We start from the raw sequence: 20,247 nt of genomic DNA, 5'->3' as shown, positions 1-20,247 counted from the left end.
TCTCTGCAGTGCATCCTATAGAGAATGACACCCCACGTGACTACTCTGTTGAACGATGCCCCCTTGAGTTTATTACAATATTAATGAATTAGAAAAATGTTTGTGTAATGTTTTTCCTCCTACATAAGCTATATTAAAACTAAAGATATATTTCCCTACCGCATCTTTTTCCATTTTCAAACATTTTTGAAAAAGCTCCAGGGAGCCAGAGCTAAAGAGCTGCATGCGGCTCTAGAGCCGTGGGTTGCTGACCCTCGCCCTAATCTTTCCTGTTTTCCCACTTGTCTATTGTTGTCAATGGCAGCAAATGTGTCAATGATAAAGAGAGTCATTGCCTATTTTAAAGAAACGGTTTCATATCTAATATAATTACATCAAGTAACACCACTGAATATGGAGGCCTGGGACAGATTTCTGTGATTTAATGACAGATTTGAGTGAGTGGCAGCACAAAAAGGCGAAAAACTGACCCCCCCCCCAAAAAAACAACCATGTGAAGTAGAGCCAGTTAAGCTAACAAAACACTTCCAAATGAAAATAATTGACTATTTGGAATACATAAATTTCAATTTAGAGGGGAAAAAATGTGTTGGAATCGAGGCAATACATGTTGGCCAGTGTTTTTAACTGTGTATACACTAGTATACGGGTCTTGCTGATACTCACTGCCACTGCTTTTTCAAATGTGCAGACTGAATTGCACCAATCTAGCTTCCTGTGTGACACACACAGAAAAGAAGAAGTTTTGCAAGCAAAAATCTGTTAGATTCTCTTGATGTCTGACTCTTGATTTGTTAAGATACTAACAGAACTGACTAGATATTTTTACCCTTTAAAATAGCAGTCAATATATATTCACATCCTGTTATTTATTTTTTTAAATGTTTTTTTTGTTGACATGTTATCAATATACAGCATTTTTCGCAGTTCAAGCAAAAGGTTGCGTAAGTGTAGCCACCTAAATGAGGTATTTCCTTCATGTATCTGACAAAACAAAAAAAGCACAGTGAGCTGTCTACTTGTCCCAACCCCACCCCCCACCCCCCGCCATATACTGTAGTACGGAGCCTCTAAGTTCACATGGAAGAAGAAAAAAAATGAGTGGGGGAAAAAAGTTGACGTAAAAAAAAAAAAAAAAAGCCCCTTTAGGGACACGGAAGATAGTTTTTCTGTCAAAACAGAAAAAAAAAAAACACGGAAGTAAAGAAAGTAGAAGTCAAAGCAAAACATTTTTTTACATGGAAGCAATTTAAAAAAAATAAAAAAATATACATTTTATATATTACAGTATTTATAAAATATATAATAAATATATATCTTCTGCTTATTTGGGAACTGTGCTTAAAATCAAGAATTGATCTTATGTCATCATATTTTAGGCCTATTTCAAAGTAAAATTCAATTAACCTGCCCCATGGGTGAACACGCTCCATTGTTGCCATTGTTTACGTGGAAATTGAGTCACACAACGCACGTTTAAAATAACGGTATTATGTGTATTTTTTATTATCTTTTGCGACCTCAATTTTTTGTCTTGCTTCAATGCAAAAAAAAAATTGCTTCGATATAAAAAAAAAAAATATATATATTTTTTTTTGTTCGACATCAACTTTTTTTTTTTTTTTTACTTCCGTGTCATTTGTTTTTTCCAGGACTTTTTTTTTTGTCTTCAACAGAAAAAAAAAATCTTCCGACACTTTTTATTTCTACGTCAATTGTTTTTTCCTTTTTTTTCTTTTCTTTCATCTCCCTTTAGTGGCTCCGTACTGTAGTGACCAGCTTGACAACACGAAGCACAACATGAAGATTGTACTTAATCACATAGTGGGTTTATTCAAGTGATTGTAAATCTATATTTTTCTGTGTTCATGGCAGAACCGAGTAAGTGCTTTCTGGGTTCACCCCTGTGGGATCCAGATCTGTGTAGGTCAGGTTTGTGTTGGAGTAATTCATGTAAACCTGTCCATCGTTTTCGACCTGAGGAAGCCCTCCCCTGCGTTGGGGGAAAAAAAAGTACATTAATATGTATTTTCAGTGTAAAAAGCATAAAACAGTATGAGGTGGCCCGATAACACGCTAGAATAGTGCCGCCCCTTACGTCGAGAAGCAGCTGAATTCTGTTACCGCGGTCGGAGCCAAAATAAGTAAAAGACAGCTGACAAATTAGAAAAAAAGTGTTTTGAATATTCCAAACGAGATGTTTTAACTGGAACTTGACAAAGTTGACACAAGGCGGAAAGTGGAGGAAAACATTTTGAACAATGAGGGCATGAATTTAGTAGTGATAGCCGTAGTATTTGGTAGGTGTTTTTTTTTTTTTTTTGGAAACCATCATTTCTAATGTAGGCCACCCCTCAAAAAAATTTATTACATAAAAATATGATGAAAATATTTGCAGTAAAAATAAACATACATATGCAAAATACATAAATTATAATAACTGTTAATGATAATGAATATAAAACTACTGATCTTACTTTGTATCCTTTCCAGACCTCTGAAACCCTGTTAAAATATTTAAAAATACAGCAACAGCTATAAGTACCAATGATATTTGCTTTTTTTCCTCTCTGTGTTCTGTTGTGCCAAACATTGTACCTTTCGATTCCGTGTCGGCAGCACTTTCCACGTCTCTGGGCCTTTGCCAGCACAGCCAAAACACAATGGTAATGTTTATGATCAGGGCCAGGAGAGAGAGAGTCAATGCAGCTATTCCAACATTATCTGTAAAATAAGTACATATAGTAAAATCACCAGTTAAAAAATATGTGTGTGTCAGAGTACATGTTAACTGATAAGTAACAAGAAGTTCATGACTAATGTCATGTAAGAAAAAAATTGCCACCGCCACAAGCACTGATAAGTATTTTGCAACTGTGAAGAGAAGTACAAGTCATTGGTTGCAATTTTTCCACACCTAATTAAAGAAATACTGATAAATGTCAAAGCAGATCTTGGTCATGGCCAAACACATGACATTTACAAAAGTGAAATACAGGTCAGTGAATCTCCCATTAATCGCAACTGGGGTACGGAAATTTAGACAGTGTCACAGCAGTGTTGTTTTCATCATAGTTGATGATCACAAAAATATTTCGTCATTTCGACTTTTTTTCATGACGACGAGGCGACAACGAGCTCGTTTTTTGGGGAGACTAAAACATTAAGCGCCTAATGGCAATTTTCTTCTGATGAGACGAAAATGTGCAATAGTTTCCATCACATGTTCAAAATGTGTGACATTTGATGTGTAATTGGGCTGCATCTTAGCAGTGTCTGGTTGTGTCACTAAGGTGATGTGCTGCACCCCCCCCCCCAACTCACAAGTATAGTGCACTCTCTATTCTCCAGGTACACATGGTAAGATTAGTTTTCGTATCTTGGCCAGAGAGAATATGCAATGTTGCTTTAGCCTTTAAAGGTCTGTGCTGAGTGATCATCACACACTAAATGTAAGTTACTCGTACCGTTAGCGTAGCATTCACGTTAGCATTAGGCTAATGCTCGCGGTGAGCGTCCTCTTAAACTCTTGGACAATATTTTTTACATATAGTTCATGGCGTTCAGGTGGGTATAATTAATTGAAAATGATGTACTATTTTCCTGCTGAGTGTTGATTATCACCAAGTTGGCATAGATGTTACAATATGAGCTCGTCTATCAGTGTTCATTCAAAATAGTTGGAAACCTTTACTTATTTATTTTTGGAGTAACATTTTATTTTACAGACGAAAACATTTTTAGTAAACGATGACTAAACTAGACAAAATTAGTAGGATTTTTCCGATTGCTTTTTTTTTTTTGCTCCCGATTCAATTCCAATCATTCCCGATAATTTTCCCCGATCATATACATTTTGGCAATGCATACAGAAAAAAAATGAAACTCGGATGAATATATACATTCAACATACAGTACATAGGTACTGTATTTGTTTATTATGACAATAAATCCTCAAGCTGGCATTTACATTATTAACATTCTTTCTGTGAGAGGGATCCATGGATAGATAGACTTGTGACTTTGTATATTGTGACTAAATATTGTCATCTAGTGTATTTGTTGAGCTTTCAGTAAATGATACTGCAGCCATTCAACCCAAATGCATGATGGGAAGTGGAACCATGACTGTGCGTAGTGCTACCAATTGATATATCTTCTCTGCGTTGGGAAATAATTTAAGGTGTTAAGAAAAAGATCAATTGCTACCTTGCTTCCCCACATTGCTTTCCATGATATTTCTAATCGTAGGGAGAGGGATTGTAAGGCTGTAGCCTGTTAAAAAAAGGCTCCAAAGGCTGACAAAATTCACTCTGCTCATTTTACGCTGCCTTTTATCTCTCTATATAGGTAAAGCAGCGCCATTACAGATTGAGCGCGACAATGCGTGAGTGGGTCGTGCAACACATGCATTAGTTGCGTTAAATATTTTAACGTGATACATTAAAAAAAAAAAAAATTACCGCCGTTATCGGGATAAATTTGATGACCCTACCTTAAGCCTAAACTAAAGACTCTGGGTGAGTGTGACATATTATGTCTGTAACTTTAAATACAATTAGAAAACGATTTAATTAAAAAATATATGGCGGAAAACCCTCAGGTGACTTGAAGTTCCGCTCTGAGACCCCCAATTTGGCCAAATTTCAAAATTGTCCCAAATGCATGTGTGATACATCATTGGAAAGCTTAAAATCTCAATTTTCTGGGGGAAGAAAACATTTGAACAGGAGGGCCTTTAAAAAAAAAAAAAAAAAAAAAAAAAAAAATTAAACAGCAATACCCTAACTGGAGGCGAGAGCACACGAGAGCAGAATTAAAGACGCCACGATTTTAACGAGATATTATCGCGCACCTACCTTGTTTCGATCCAAAACCTCCATGTAGCATGTATCACCGAGTGTCAAGACACAGCTGTGAATGGCCACAGCCAGACTTTTTTTGTATTTTATGGGTGAAACGTGATATAACAAGGGTCGCGATGCAGATATCGCAGACAACAAGGAGTGGTTGAGATTTTCTTTTTCATATAGTTACCCTTTTAAATGTTATTTTTTCAACTTTTCTTTGTTTGGATCGATTATTTATGATCTAACATACTGGGGAAAATGTGACAGTAACAAAAAAACAACAACATTTAAGCGATAGTTATGAGGTAGATATCCGTGACTTTTTTACAGACGCCAAATTTTTCATTGTGACATACTTTGTTAAAAAGTTTAAAATTTGCGAGTGAATAATTTTTTTATTAATCGTTTTCTTTTTTTGAACTAAATATTAGACATCAATTAATGATTCTAAGCTAAAAATGACAGACATTTTGAATAATAAATATAATTACTTACCTTTTTTTATGGCTAGGTTGAAATAAAAGCGGTTGCGCGACGTCTGTAAACGGGGGTTTCCAGGGTAAAACGGACAAATTAAAAATAGTTCGGGGGCTTAATGCGCCATGAATCTGCTATGGCAGCATATAGACATATTGTTCTATCAAACACAACAGTTGTTTAGGCCTAAAATACTGCAGTTTCTTTTAAAGAGGAGTGCAAGAGCAGAAACTGCTTTTTCAGTCTTGTCTGTGTTTTCCGCCATATATATATTAAAAAAAGGCATGGCCGATATTTTTTTGCCGATTCCGATACTTTGAAAATGATGTGATCGGACCCGATCGATCGGGTAATAATAAGTATTATTGTCCAAAAGACTAAGACAAAAATTAAAGGGGCTTTCACATTCGCAGAGATTAAAGGCCGGGGGGTGGTGGTGGTGGTGGTGGGGGCATACTCCCTGGTGGCCCTAAATTGTCATGGAATGTGATCGACTTGACTTTAATGGACTTTAATCGACATGAATTTAAAATAAGACTTTGCCGGTAAAATGTTGTCTATAAAAGTTTTAAAGCAATAAAATGAACAACAAAAATGAATGAAATGAACAAAAAAATTTTTTTTTAAATGGATCCAAATTAATTTTATAACAGATCATGTGACTAGAACCTTAGAGACGGTCATTTGCTTTGCTTAGCCAAGACTGCATGAGGACAGAAGAAACATGATGGATATACAGTGCGTAGTGTTTTTCTAACCTAAACTTTCAAAAGCGACAACTACTGAGCGAGAACCAAGGATTGAAGATGAGGATGATGAAACACCAGAGAGCACCGCCAAAATGGTGAGCGGGGTTTCAGTTTGTCCATTAAAGATGCTATTTGTACAACAGAGCCACAACTGGGGTACCATATTCAAGGGTGTGAGTGACTGGAAAAACTTTGGATACTACGGATATCTACGCAAAACGCGAAAATCAGCGTCCACTTCTCCACAGAAAAACACGCGCGCTCACACACGCACGCACACCCACACACACATAACTGGGATACCTGTATTTATGAGTATGGGCTAAGCTACTAACCGAGCATATATCTTGTAAGTTATTTTATTGCTGACACCGCGTTTCGGGGTCATCAACATGTTTTGCCCCCCCCTGTCAAATACAACACGGTGTCACAGTTTAGGTATCTTGGATTCATAATTGATGATTCACTGACTTTTAGGCCGCATATTCAGCATTTGGTCAAAACATTGAAGCTGAAATTGGGATTTCATTTTAGGAACGAGGCCTGTTTTTCCTTCAGTTCTAAAAAGTGGCCTGTTGAATCAACCTTTATGGCTGTACTTGACAATAGCGATGTCCTTTATTTACATTCATCTGCTCATTGTCTTCATGCATTGGATACTGTCTACCACGGAGCACTGAGATTTATTCCCAACCTCAGAGCTCTTTCTCACTACTGCTCTTTGTATGCCCGGGTTAGATTGTCTGCTCTGTCCACCCGTAGACTTTCACTGGCATGTCTTTGTTTATAAGGCCATTCTTGGCATGCTTCCATCAGTAAATCCAAACCATCCACTTGCTCCCTAGACCCCTTCCCTTCCCCTCTGCTTAAAGCACACTGTCACTCCGTCAGTCACTTAATAACAGCAATTATCAATCTTTCTCTTCAAACCGGGTATGTTCCGGCCACCCTCAAAGCAGCTATCATCAAGCCCCTCCTCAAAAAACCCACTCTTGATCCTGATCCTCTGTCAAATTATAGACCCATCTCCAATCTCCCCTTCATTTCCAAAATTCTTGAAAAAATTGTATCCATCCAAATTCACAACCACCTGAAATCAAACAGTTTATATGAAAAATTCCAATCTGGTTTTTGTCCATCCCACAGCACTGAGACAGCGCTCATCAGTCACCAATGACCTTCTGATGACCTCTGACTCCGGTTCTACTTCCCTCCTTATCCTTCTTGACCTCTCTGCTGCATTTGATACTGTTGATCATCACATCCTCCTTCACCGCCTCCAACACTATATAGGAATCTCTGGCACTGCCCTTCAGTGGTTTAACTCATATCTCACGGGAAGGACCGAGTTTGTAGCCCTGGGGGATGCTAAATCCCGCCCTAACACTGTCATCTGCGGAGTCCCCCAGGGCTCTGTGCTCGGTCCAACCCTCATCACCATTAACATGCTACCCCTCGGTCGTGTCGCCAGCGGATGGAATACAACTCCATTGTTATGCTGACGACATGAACTATATTTCAAGGTCACTTTGTCCTCCACCTCCTCCTTTCTCACCTTGACTCCTACCTGGAGGAGATAAAGGCCTGGATGAGTGAAAACTTCCTGCAGCTGAACAGCTCCAAAACAGAAGCTCTTCACATAGGTACTCCTCACCAGCTCCGTTCTGCCCCCATTTCCTCAGTCTCCTTTTTCGGCCACAAATTTTCCCTTTCCCCTTCTGTGACTAATTTGGGAGTCAGGTTTGACCCCCATCTTAGCTTTAACAATCACATCAATTATATTTGCAAAACCTCCTTCTTTCACCTCCGCAATATTGCCAAACTCCGGCCATCTCTCTCCCGTCCTGCTGCAGAGAGACAGAGAAACAGTACCTCCGGTCTCAGTACTTGTTTTTATTGACTGTACCGAGGGTCCGCGCTGCACTGGGTAGCAGGGCTTTCAGCTATGCTTGCCCTTCTGCATGGAATGAGCTATGAAAAAAAAAACTAAAACTACAGGATCTGGTGTCACCTGATGCTTTTAAGGCTCTTCTGAAAGACTTGGATGCGACTACATTTGGCTGTAGATGCTATGACTGCTGATTTTATTTTTTCATCAACTGTTTTTTTGTGCTTTGTTTTTAACTGTGTTTGTTTGTGCAAATCTGCGTTTGTGCTGGTGCCTGTCTTTGCAAAGGCTCTTTTGTAAAGGAGACTTTTTTAAAATTTCAATGACACTTTTCCTGGTTAAACAAACGTCAAAAAAAAAAATCTTAAAACCCGGATAAAAAACATAGCAAAACATTCTAAATCTAAATACAGTATTTTGACAGATTAGTTTGTGTTGTTTAATTAAATGATCAAACTATATCTCGAAAAATACATATTGAACATCCTCGGCACATTATATTTCTTAGTGCTACCCAATATCGATGACAGCATTTTAGTACCGTATCGGTGCAACACTAGTAATGATGTTTTGTGAAAACCGTGAAAAACTCACAATACATACTCCTAGTAACAAACTTAGAGAGGTGGGTAGTAACGTGTTACATATACTCCGCTACACTTACTTTAGTAACTTTTTGAGAAAAATGTACTTCCAAGAGTAGTTTTGATAAGCCATACTTTTAACTTTTACATGAAGATTTGTGAAGAAAAAAACGCTACTCTTATTCCGCTACTTTGGGCTACAGAAGAGTCGTTCAATTTTTCCTCTTTATTCTATATCTTAGATGTACAGTATTATTATTTTTTTGCTAGCGATGCCATTGCCAAGAGTATCGCTACTAATTTCACCAATGAGACGTTGCAACAATAATTAAAAGACTCCTTTACACCAATCAGACACAAGCTTGCCGTTCTATGATCACGCCAGCCTGTTCCATCACGTGGCGTCTTTAAAGAACCTTAAAAAATGAAGTACCGTATTGGCCTGAATGTAAGACGGTGTTTTTTTGCATTGAAATTAGACTGAAAAAGAGGGGGTCGTCTTATATTCTAGACGTTATACCAATTCACGACACTAGATAGCGCCAGATATCATTGAAGCGATGTTCTGTCATGACAGATCTCAGCTAGTCTCAAGTTTAACCAATTTGCATTATTTTATTGCAATGTTTTTCCTTATTCAGATTTGTTTCAAGACTACAGTTAGACTTCAATTTGATGGTTAATGCAGTTATTGCAATTTTGTTGTTTTATCACAATCGATTGGTTTATTTACATTTCAAAAACCAGAAGCCATTCATTTATGAATGTGATTGCACTTTAGTTTACATATTTAAATGTTCAGATATGAAGATTTGAATGAGGCAAAATAACATGCTTCTTCTCTCAAATATATTGTTATAATCATTTGTTTCGGATGTGCTGTAATTATTTTCTGTATAAAAATTAATTTGATGTTCAAAAAGTCTTTTTTCAAACTTGAGTCTTGAAAAAGAGGGGGTCGTCTTATAATCAGGGCCGTCTTATATTCGGGCCAATACGGTATTTGACATAGAGCGCTGCCCTCAACATGACTTGAAAGCGTGGATTTAAACCTGATCCTTTTAAATTCATGATACTAACTATGGAGGAACCACAGTAATCACTATTCAAACTCAGAACTATTTTCTCCACTAGAGGGCACTCATGCTCTTTGGACGAACAACGCTTCATTTCTGTCTTTTTTTTCTCTCGTGCAGTAATTCAATGATATATATAATGTTGTATTTGTTTGGCTTAATGCGTTTATGTAAGGCGTTATTGTACAGTATCATGATAACAACAGTTCAAATAGATAAGTTTGTGCTGAGAGAAAAAATACAATTGTTTAAAAACCGTAAAATCAAACAAAAATAAGCAGTTACAATGTTACTCATTACTTGAGTATTGTTTTCACTAGATATGTTTTTACTTGTACTTGAGGAAATTTTTGGCATGACTACTTTTACTTGAGGTATATTATTTTGAAGTAAAGCTACTCTTACTTGAGTAAAAATTTTGGCTACTCTAGCCACCTCTGCAAACTAATTTAAATTCTCAGCAAAGGGATGAATAGAGATCCTTGATTGAACGTCCTATCATTGTGAATGGCACTCAAATTAAGAGTTTAAAGCCATTTTATAAGGGATAAAAAAGAAAAAAATGAATAAAGTCTTACTTGTATATTATGAGATAAACATCATCTGGTCCTTTTTGCCAATCAACAAGTATGGTGGGCTTGCTAGAAGTTACCGTAGTTTTCGGACTGTAAGCCGCTACTTTTTTCCTTCATGTTGAATCATGCGGTTTATGGTCCAGTGCGGCTTATTTGTTGATTTATTTGGGTTAATAGGTAACGCTTCATTTGAAAGCGGCGTCATTAGACTGTCATAAGACTGTCATAATTATGACATGACACTATCATGGGCAATACTGAATGCTTATGTAATTAGGTGTCATCCAGCAAATTATGTCACTAACCCCATTTATGTCCAGCGTGGCTCTTTTACATCCATTCAAAAGTGAAATAATTTGCCGGATAACACTAAATGACGTCAGTTATAAGCATTCATTAATCCTCATGACAGTTTCATGTCGTAATTATGACTGTCTAATGACAGTCTTATGGCAAAACTGTCAAAGTGTTACCAAATACCATAACTAGCAGTTAATGAAACAACCGGTACAGTAATTGAAGAAATAATTACCACAGAACATGAATTTTGATTGCATTGCAACGCTAAAGATGTAAATAGCAATCTAGGAGGCATGGTGGACAACGACAGTGTTGACAGCAGGTGGCAGCAGAGGTTGACTGTCTCCCACAAAGGAGCAGTGATGGCCAAATGAAGCCAATTGGATCAAAGCTTCATGGTGGTTCATTTGGTCTTATGACAGTCATATGATGCCACTGACAAATAGTGTTACCGGTTAATATCTTTTGGTGTAAATATCCCTTAATGCACTGAGGACAGCTGTGGCTTATAGTCCAGTGCGGCTTATCTATGAAAAAAATGCAGTTTTCGTGCCAAATTTGGTGGGTGGCGGCTTATAGTCAGGTGCGCCTTATAGTGCGAAAATTATGGTAACTTTGACACACCTTGACCAGCAATGAAGGGATGAATGGAGACGATATAGACCGTGTGGTTGGGACTGAACCACCTGTTTTCATTCCTTTGAGCGAAGCAGCGGTACAGGCCGCTCTGCTGAGGCTCGCTCAGGGTGCGATTGGTCCCCTCGGCCACTTCCGTCCATATACCTTCTTCGTTCCGTTGGAAATAAAAGGTGTAATTGGAGGTGTAATTGGAGCTTTGTTCTCTGCAGTTCAGGCTGACCTTCTGTCCCACTGCCACCGGGTAGTCCGGAGTAACTACAAGCTCTACCACTGGATTGTCCGGCACAACTATGTCTGGGGAAAAAAAGGAGGAAGATGAAATCAATTTAGCATCTTGTTTCTGTTCTTGCTTCTGAGCTCTACCACGTGGAGCTTAAAGGGATCCTCTGTTTTTAAGACAAGTAATTCTTAAAAGATAAATGTTAGTATTAGTTATAATAATTTGATATTTAAAAAAAATTGATATTAATGTTTTTGTTTTAATAAAGTTTGTAAAATTATTTTAAGTGATAGGTCGCCATTCTCGTTACGTCGCAGTGTGTGACATCACTGGTCCCGTTGCCGAAATTCCAGCGTGTCACTCGTTAGCTTTCCCAACATGTCGTCAGTTCTACCCTTCCTATTTGAACCAGATCTGAAAAGTGAAGAGCAGTACAGCACTGTCGGTCGTCCACAAGACGAGCTTCAGGGAAAAATGCGTGCAGCAAATACCTGATAAGACAAAAGTTGGGTAAAACTGGTGACGCGAGAGAGTCCTGTTGGGAAGTCCGGTTGGGAGCGAGAGTGTATGCTGTCCGGTTTTATTAGCAGATATTCAAGGTAAGCATATTGCATTTTCAAACTTATCCCAATATAATTATGTAGATTGTTAGCATCCAGAGCTGCCGTGTGCCTACAGGACAGGCCAAAGAGCACACCTTGTGTAATCCATGTCTTGTACATTGTAACGCGTGGTTGCTAGGATACGTGTATAAAAGTACCAAACAGGGGAGAAGCTTCCACTTAATGCACATATATTCACAAAAAATAATATTTCCACCTTGACCACTCTTCACTCGGGAGCTCAGCAGTACTCAAACACGCGTTCCCTGACGAACTCACAACATTGTTGTAAGGTCCACGTCAGAATCACTGTCGTTACTGTAGCGTGCCATAGTGCTTTAATTATTTAGTATGATTTGGGGAAAACTCCCACGAAGAATCATCAACAAAAAAGATAGCAATAGTAATCCAAATCTGCGTTTTTTACTCACTCAAAGATCCAGGAATTAGACAGATACCATGGCAATGTCGCAGCCGCGATCAGGCCATCGATTCCACAAAATAGACTGATCCAAAAAGCCACTGTGGGACCGACGAATCAAAAAAATGGACAGATCCGAAAACAATATTGCAGACGCGGTGGGACCGTCGGATCCAGAAAATAGACGGATCCCTTACTTGACTGAGGATCCAGGAAACATGCGCTAGTTGTAACGCGTGGTGGGTAGGATACATGCATACAGGGACCAAAAAGGGAGAGAAGCTTCCACTTATGCACATTTGTTCACTAAAAATAATAATTCCACCTTGACCACTCACTTCACTCCCCTTGTTTCCATTTGACTGGAAATTGCATCCAAAAGCAGCGCATCGTGGCATTTTACTTCGCGAGTTTAGGCAGTAATAAGCAATTGTTGAAGACGAATGATACCAATGACATCATGACTGCGAGCCCGCAAACCATGGCGCCAACTAACGGTCAAAATATGGATTAAATAGTATAAAATATTGCCATTGATTTAACATTTTACGTGTTTCTAACAACATATTTTAGTACAACAGAACAATTGTGGTTTATTAGAGCCTACATGTATTTAAGTTAGAGGATCACTTTAAAACTTTATAGGGAAATGAGTATTTATAGGGAAAATTGGCATTTAAAAAAATCTTCCCTTCATGAAGACCCAATGTCCACATGTTTACATTACGAGTCATGTACTAGGGTGACCAAACGTCCTTTTTTGCCCGGACAAGTCCTCTTTTTATATCGTATTTTTACCGTCCGTCCGGGTTTTATAAATTCATTAAAAATGTCAGTTTTTTATGATTTTTCATGGGACCAATTTGAAAAGAATACCTCCGGCTGCTGGGGAGCAGCGCTTGCTTGTGTTGGCGTGGCTTCTACTAGTAGGGGTGGGAAAAGGAGTACTTCTTCCTCTTGTTTTTTGTTGGCAGTTTGCCCCTTGTATCATGGGGCATTACCAACATCTACTGGGTTGACGGTTTGGCGAGAGATCAGGCAGTTACAGATCACAATGAGGAGTAGTTCTCAGAGACGTTTATAGTGCTCCGTACACCTTTCTGTAAGTTTATCTCCTGTTAATGTCGATCATGTGTCTTCTGTTGTATATTGGGTTATATGTGTACACAGAGATGCAGTATATTGTATTAGTCTTGTATTAATTGTTCTGCGTTCGTGTATTTGGTTGAATGTTAGTATTATATTCTAAGTAGCAGTGTTTCTTTTTATGCATCAGGGTTCCATTATCTATTTTGATAAAAGGAAATTCCAACTTGACATGGAGGAGTATTTCCTACAATTAGCGTGTGTTGAAATTGACACTTTGCACAGAATGCTACGGTACTGCTGCCTGTGACGTGCTTCCAGTGCGCCTGCCTAGTTGATGAGAATTTTTTACGATAAATATGTATATAATGGCAGCTGTTGACTTCTTTCGGAGCTTTGTACTGGCGTGATCTGTAAAATCCAGTGTAGTGTCGCATCGTTTCGCTGCTGCTGATTGTTAACTTTTATACTAGTAAAGTTTGATTTTTTTTTTTTTTTTATCTATCAGTGAGCTAAGCCACAACAGGCATTATGGGAAGTGTTGTTTTGAAATGCTGCGTTTGGAAATATGCTGGATGAATAGTTTGTCAATTTATTTCAGTTATTTCAGTGTAAAATAACCCCACACTATAGCAAAGGAGCTGATACTGTTTGTAGCGAAAATAAAAACTGTCCCACAGTCCAATGACACTCGTTTTTGTTCTATTACCGTATTGGCCCGAATATAAGACAGTGTTTTTTTGCATTGAAATAAGACTGAAAAAAAAGGGGTCATCTTATATTCGCGGTCTAGACATTATACCCATTCAAGACGCTAGATGGCGCCAGATATCATTGAAGCGATGTTCTGTCATGACAGATCTCAGCTACTCTCAAATTTAACCAGTTTGCATTGTAGCTGAGACAGTTTGCACATTTAAGATTAGATTAAAAACGTTCCTATTCGACAAAGCTTATGGTTAGGCTAGTTGAAGTCGGAGTAGACTCACAGTTTAGTTTAAGCTGCACTAGAAGCTATAATGCTGGGGGCAGTACAGCCGCTGAGTTCTATCTCCTTTTCTTACTCTACCTACTACTTGTCTTACTTTATTTCTATTTTCCATTGTTAATATCTAGTTGTCTAGTCTCTTCATCACTAGTCACCCGGTGTCCCCTTTCCCCCCTCCCCTCTGGGGAGGGGCTATTTTTCAGCTGCAGCCTCCTGACTATCCGGACCCCTGGCTGGATTGACGTCCTCGCTGCTACCCCCGTCTCATCTGACCAGAGGGACCTCTTCTTGCTCCTTTACTCCACTGTATTTTTACGGACTACAATTTCGCTTGCTAATTCCCATTAGCCGTTCTGGGGTTCCTGTCTATCCGTCCTGGGAGTGGATCTCTCCTGACTGTGGTACTCCCCAAGGTTTCTCATTTTTCTCCCAATTGACTCTGGAGTTTTTGGAGTTTTTCCTTGCCGGCATGGAGGGTCTTAGGATAGGGGATACCCAGGACTTGAACTGTATATATTCATCTTTGTTGCTTCATTTCTAATTGTGTATCATATTGCCTCTGTAAAGCCCTTTGAGACCTCTGTTGTGATTGTGGGCTATACAAATAAAATTGAATTGAATTGAATTGAATTTAATTGCAAGGTTTTTCCTTATTCAGATTTGTTTCAAGACTACAGTTACAGTTAGACTTCATTTTAACGGTTACTGCAGTTATTGCAATTTTGTTGTTTTATCACAATAGATTGGTTTATTTTAGGGCTGTCAAACGATTAAAATTTTTAATCGAGTTAATTACAGCTTAAAAATTAATTAATCGTAATTAATCGCAATTAATCGTAATTCAAACCATCTATAAAATATGCCATATTTTTCTGTAAATTATATATATATTCTGTAAAATAAATTGTTGGAATGGAAAGATAAGACACAAGATGGATATATATATATACATTCAACATACGGTACATAAGGACTGTAGTGGGCATTTCACTCTACTGTCATTTAAATCTGTCTATGCTGTCCTCACTCCGAAGCGTCGACTTTTTCCAAAGCTAGACAGCTAGTGAACGACGCCTTAATAATTAGACTTCTTCCTTTTTCATCTGATTTATTAATAAAATGGCCTCAAACCGTTGTCCTCTTTAGACCGTCGTAAAACTACAAAAAAAAAAGTACACAAGCATTGCATTAGCAACAACGTTAGCTTAGCACGCTATACAGGTTCACTAAAGATAAACAAAAAGCGTCTCATACAAAAAATATAACATTTCGCTTACTAACATAATATGTACATTCTTTACAACAACCATACTTACGGACAAATCTTGTCCAAGGATCATAAAAGCACAACATTATCAGCCCGAGACGTCGTGCAGCCATGATGAACTGGCAAGAAAACAAACCATGTCACAAAGCGACCACAAGAGTTCGCTGTTGGACAGCATAAAAAGCCTTGCTGTAAAACTTACCAAAAGGTAGAATACTTTCTGAGCGGGACATGTGCGTTAATTGCGTCAAATATTTTAACGTGATTAATTTAAAAAATTAATTACCGCGCGTTAACGCGATAATTTTGACAGCCCTATGTGATTGCACTTTAGTTTACATTAGGGCTGTCAAAATTATCGCGGTAATTAATTTTTTAAATTAATCACGTTAAAATATTTGACGCAATTAACGCACATGTCCCGTTCAGACAGATTTAAATGACAGTAGAGTGAAATGCCCACTTGTTAATTGTGTTTTATGGAGTTTTGCCGCCCTCTGCTGGCGCTTGGGTGCGACTGATTTTATAGGCTTCAGCACCCATGAGCATTGTGTAAGTAATTATTGACATCAACAATGGCGGGCTACTAGTTTATTTTTTTATTGAACATTTTACAAATTTTATTAAAACGAAAACATTAAGAGGGGTTTTAATACAAAATTTCTATTACTTGTACTAACATTTATCTTTTAAGAACTACAAGTCTTTCTATCCATGGGTCGCTTTAACAGAATGTTAATAATGTTAATACCATCTTGTTGATTTATTGTTATAATAAACAAATACAGTCCTGATGTACCGTATGTTGAATGTAAATATCCATCTTGTGTCTTATCTTTTCATTCCGACAATTTACTTTACAGAATATATATATGATTCACAGAAAAATATGGCATATTTTATAGATGGTTTGAATTGTGATTAATTGCGATTAATTACGATTAATTAATTTTTAAGCTGTATTTGACTCGATTAAAAATTTTAATCGTTTGACAGCCCTAGTTTCCATATTTAGATGTTCAGATATTAGGATTTAAATGAGGCAAAATAAGATGCTTTTTCTCTCAAATATATTGTTATAATCATTTGTTTCGGATGTACTGTAATTACTTTCTGTATAAAAATTAATTTGGTGTTCAAAAAGTCTTTTTTCAAGCTTGAATCTTGAAAAAGAGGGGGTCATCTTATAATCAGGGCCGTCTTATATTCGGGCCAATACAGTAATTTTTGTTTTTCTGTTGTTCGGCATGTTGTCCTCACGAGTTAATGTTGCTAATCAATTTAAATTTATTATTATTTAATGATTTTATTAAATGTTATTTTTTAGTATGAAATGGTCAACAAATGTACATATGTATCCATTATTTTTAGATAGTTTGGATGGGATTTTTATTTTTTTATTTTTTTTTTAATTCAGGCAAATTGATGCGCTTTGTCTTTTCTGTTACAAACAAAATAATGTCAGTAAAGTTTTACTTTATCATAAGCTGATCTATATTTTTTAGAAATTTAATATAAAACAGGACACAATGCTTTGCAGAAGTATACCTATAATAATTATAATAAATAACAATTTTATAGACAAATGATTCTATTTACAGTTGCGGCAGAGAGTTGGGGAGCACGAAACGTTTACGTCTTAGGGGCGTAACAGAAAAAAATTGAGAAGCACTGATATACATACAGTGTAAGAATAAAGATGCCAAAGTGATAAGAGTAATATATTTGACCCTCGCCCCCCTCCCCCTTAATTTATTCTCCAGAAGAAAATAATGCTTTTTACAGAAATTATAGTGTACATTTTTTGTTCTTGTGAAAAGTATATGAACTAAATTCTTACTTGGGTATAGATATGCGTGGTAAAAAATGTCACTGATTTCAACATACAATTTGAAAATTATACATTCAGACTCATAAAGCTCTAAAGTCCTTAGTTTTATCATCGAGTGCGTTTAATGAATGGTCAGGTTCCTCCTTTTTTCCCCGCAATGCTCAGTAAAGACTGCAAGCCCAAAAAAAGCTCTGAGTCAGAATTTTGATTGTAATGAGTGAGTGGTGCTCACACACAATGTAAAAATTACAGCCATTTGTATTTACTATGAATCCATTTTCAGTCCATTTACAGACAAAGCAATCCTCTTTAAAATAAGGGTTACCAATAAGGATGCTGTTTGTAGTAATGTTGTAACCCAATGGCAGGACATCAACTGTAAAAACAGTGAGAAATATTTTTAAAAAAAATTTTTTTTGGAAAAAGCATTTCCGTATCATTCAATTTTAAATGTCCTATTTACCTGTGCAGAGAATGTAGCATAAGAAGAGGGAGCGTGAGAGTGCCATTCTGTCGAAAACATCAGTCAAAAGTGAGTCAGAGCTCAGGTGTGGGTCGGGGAAGTGAGACAGCCAAATGGACAAGAAGGGAAGTGTTCAGTTCCCTGACAAATGTTCTGTTATCAGACAAGTCATGCGCAATAAAAAGTAGTGTTTAACTGAATGATTTGATGAAAAATATGTGAAATGTAACTGCAAGTATGACCAACTTTTTTTGTCAACGTTGTTAGGGTTGATGGATTTAATTTGAATATTTTGCAACTGATGTTTACAGGTACTGTACTTCCAAGTCACTTACTTGAGAAGTCCTGACAAGAAGGATAGCACACGTAAGCCTCATCCTATATACTCGTGGACCATTAATATTGGTCTACAACTATAGGATCACTCTGAACAGAACTCTGCCTAAGTAGCCAAATTCAGAGCATCACCATATTTAGTAGAGTTGGCACTCTACCTGATGCCCCCAAATATCAGTGAAATCTCATATCACCTACCCTGCAGATGTTAAACTTGCTAACCATTGATAAATTCTTTGCAAAAATTCCTTTTCTGTCCGATGTGACCGCAAAATTTAGGTAATCCAAAATGTGATGTAAACGTATGTGGTCGCCATGTCTCAATTCCTATTAGGCATGTGCCAGTATTGAGATTTTGACGGTCTGATAACCTTAAGCAAAAATACCCTGGTTTCACGGTATACCAGTATTGCAATTATACTAGAGATGTCCCGATCGATCGGGTCCGATCACGTCAGTTTCAAAGTATCGGAATCGGCAAAAAAAAATATCGGCCATGCCTTTTTTTAATATATATATTTTTTAATTAAATCGTTTTCTAAATGTATTTAACGTTACAGACATAATAAGTTACACTCATCCAGAGTCTTTAATTTAGGCTTGAGGTACCGATAACGGCGGTGATTAATTCTTTTAAAATGTATCATGTTAAATATTTAACGCAATTCACGCATTGTCATGCTCAATCTGTAATGGCGCCATTTTACCCATTTAGAGAGATAAAAGGCAGCATAAAATTAAATTCAATTCAATTTTATTTGTATAGCCCTAGATCACAACAATATTGTATCAAAGGGCTTTGCAGAGGCAATATGATACACAATCAGAATCAGCAAATGAAGCAACAAAGATGAATAAATAAATTCAAGTCCTGGGTTTCCCCCATCCTTAGACCCTCCATGTCGGCAAGGAAAAACTCCAAAAACTCCAGAGTCTTCGGGAGATGAGTAGAGTGCATTTTGGCAGCCTTTTGGAACCTTATTTTAATAGGCTGAAGCCTTACAATCCTTCTCCCTACTATTAGAAATATCAGGGGAAGCAATGTGGGGAAGCAAGGTAGCAATTGATCTTTTTATTAACACCTTATATTATTTCCCAACGCAGAGAAGATATATCCATTGGTAGCACTACGCACAGTCATGGGTCCACTTCCCATCATGCATTTGGGTTGAATGGCTGCAGTATCATTTACTGAAAGCTCAACAAATACACTAGATGGCAATATTTAGTCACAATATACAAAGTCACAAGTCTTTCTATCCGGGGATCCCTCTCACAGAAAGAATGTTAATAATGTAAATGCCATCTTGAGGATTTATTGTCATAATAAACAAATACAGCACTTATGTACTGTATGTTGAATGTATATATTCGCCCGAGTTTTATTCATTTTTTTTGTAATGCATTGCCAAAATGTATATGATCGGGAGAAATAATCGGGAATGATTTGAATTGAATCGGGAGCAAAAAAACATGATCGGAACAACCCTAAATTATCGCGTTAAAATGTGTTATTTTGAGATGTATGGGTTTCAAAACAAAAACATCTTTTTCCATTGAACAGGATTTAAAAAAAAAAAAAAATTAAAATCACAGCATATTTGCAAATTGGGACATCACAAATTGGAACATCAACATGGATAAAATGTTAAAACAAATTAAATAAATAGAACTTATAGACTAAACCCATAGCCACAATTCAAGTTGCTCAACATTAGAACAAGAACCCCTGGTAATATAGACTTAAAGTGCGTACGACAGGATAAAAAAAAGTCTTAAATAGCATTATTATGTGAATTAGAATCATATTTTGAGACGATTTGACTATATACAACAATTTGGCAAAGCGCAGATGACGAGAAATTAGTCTTTTAATCTGCCGTTTAGCCACGCCT

General features: G+C 37.2%; 1 protein-coding gene across 1 annotated transcript; it reads right to left on the bottom strand.

Moving 5' to 3' along the window:
- Positions 1–1,696: 1,696 nt before the first annotated feature.
- LOC130931433 (uncharacterized) lies at positions 1,697–18,064 on the bottom strand. Its single transcript, XM_057860229.1, has 5 exons — positions 18,017–18,064; positions 11,124–11,432; positions 2,599–2,724; positions 2,478–2,505; positions 1,697–1,993 (listed from the first exon to the last, which is right to left on the bottom strand). The coding sequence occupies exons 1-5, from the start codon at positions 18,060–18,062 to the stop codon at positions 1,867–1,869; spliced, it is 636 nt and encodes a 211-aa protein (XP_057716212.1). The 5' UTR covers positions 18,063–18,064; the 3' UTR covers positions 1,697–1,866.
- Positions 18,065–20,247: the final 2,183 nt, after the last annotated feature.

The sequence above is a fragment of the Corythoichthys intestinalis genome, chromosome 15, assembly GCF_030265065.1.
Source record: "Corythoichthys intestinalis isolate RoL2023-P3 chromosome 15, ASM3026506v1, whole genome shotgun sequence".
NCBI lineage: Eukaryota > Metazoa > Chordata > Actinopteri > Syngnathiformes > Syngnathidae > Corythoichthys > Corythoichthys intestinalis.
This window is presented reverse-complemented; position numbering and strand designations above follow the sequence as displayed.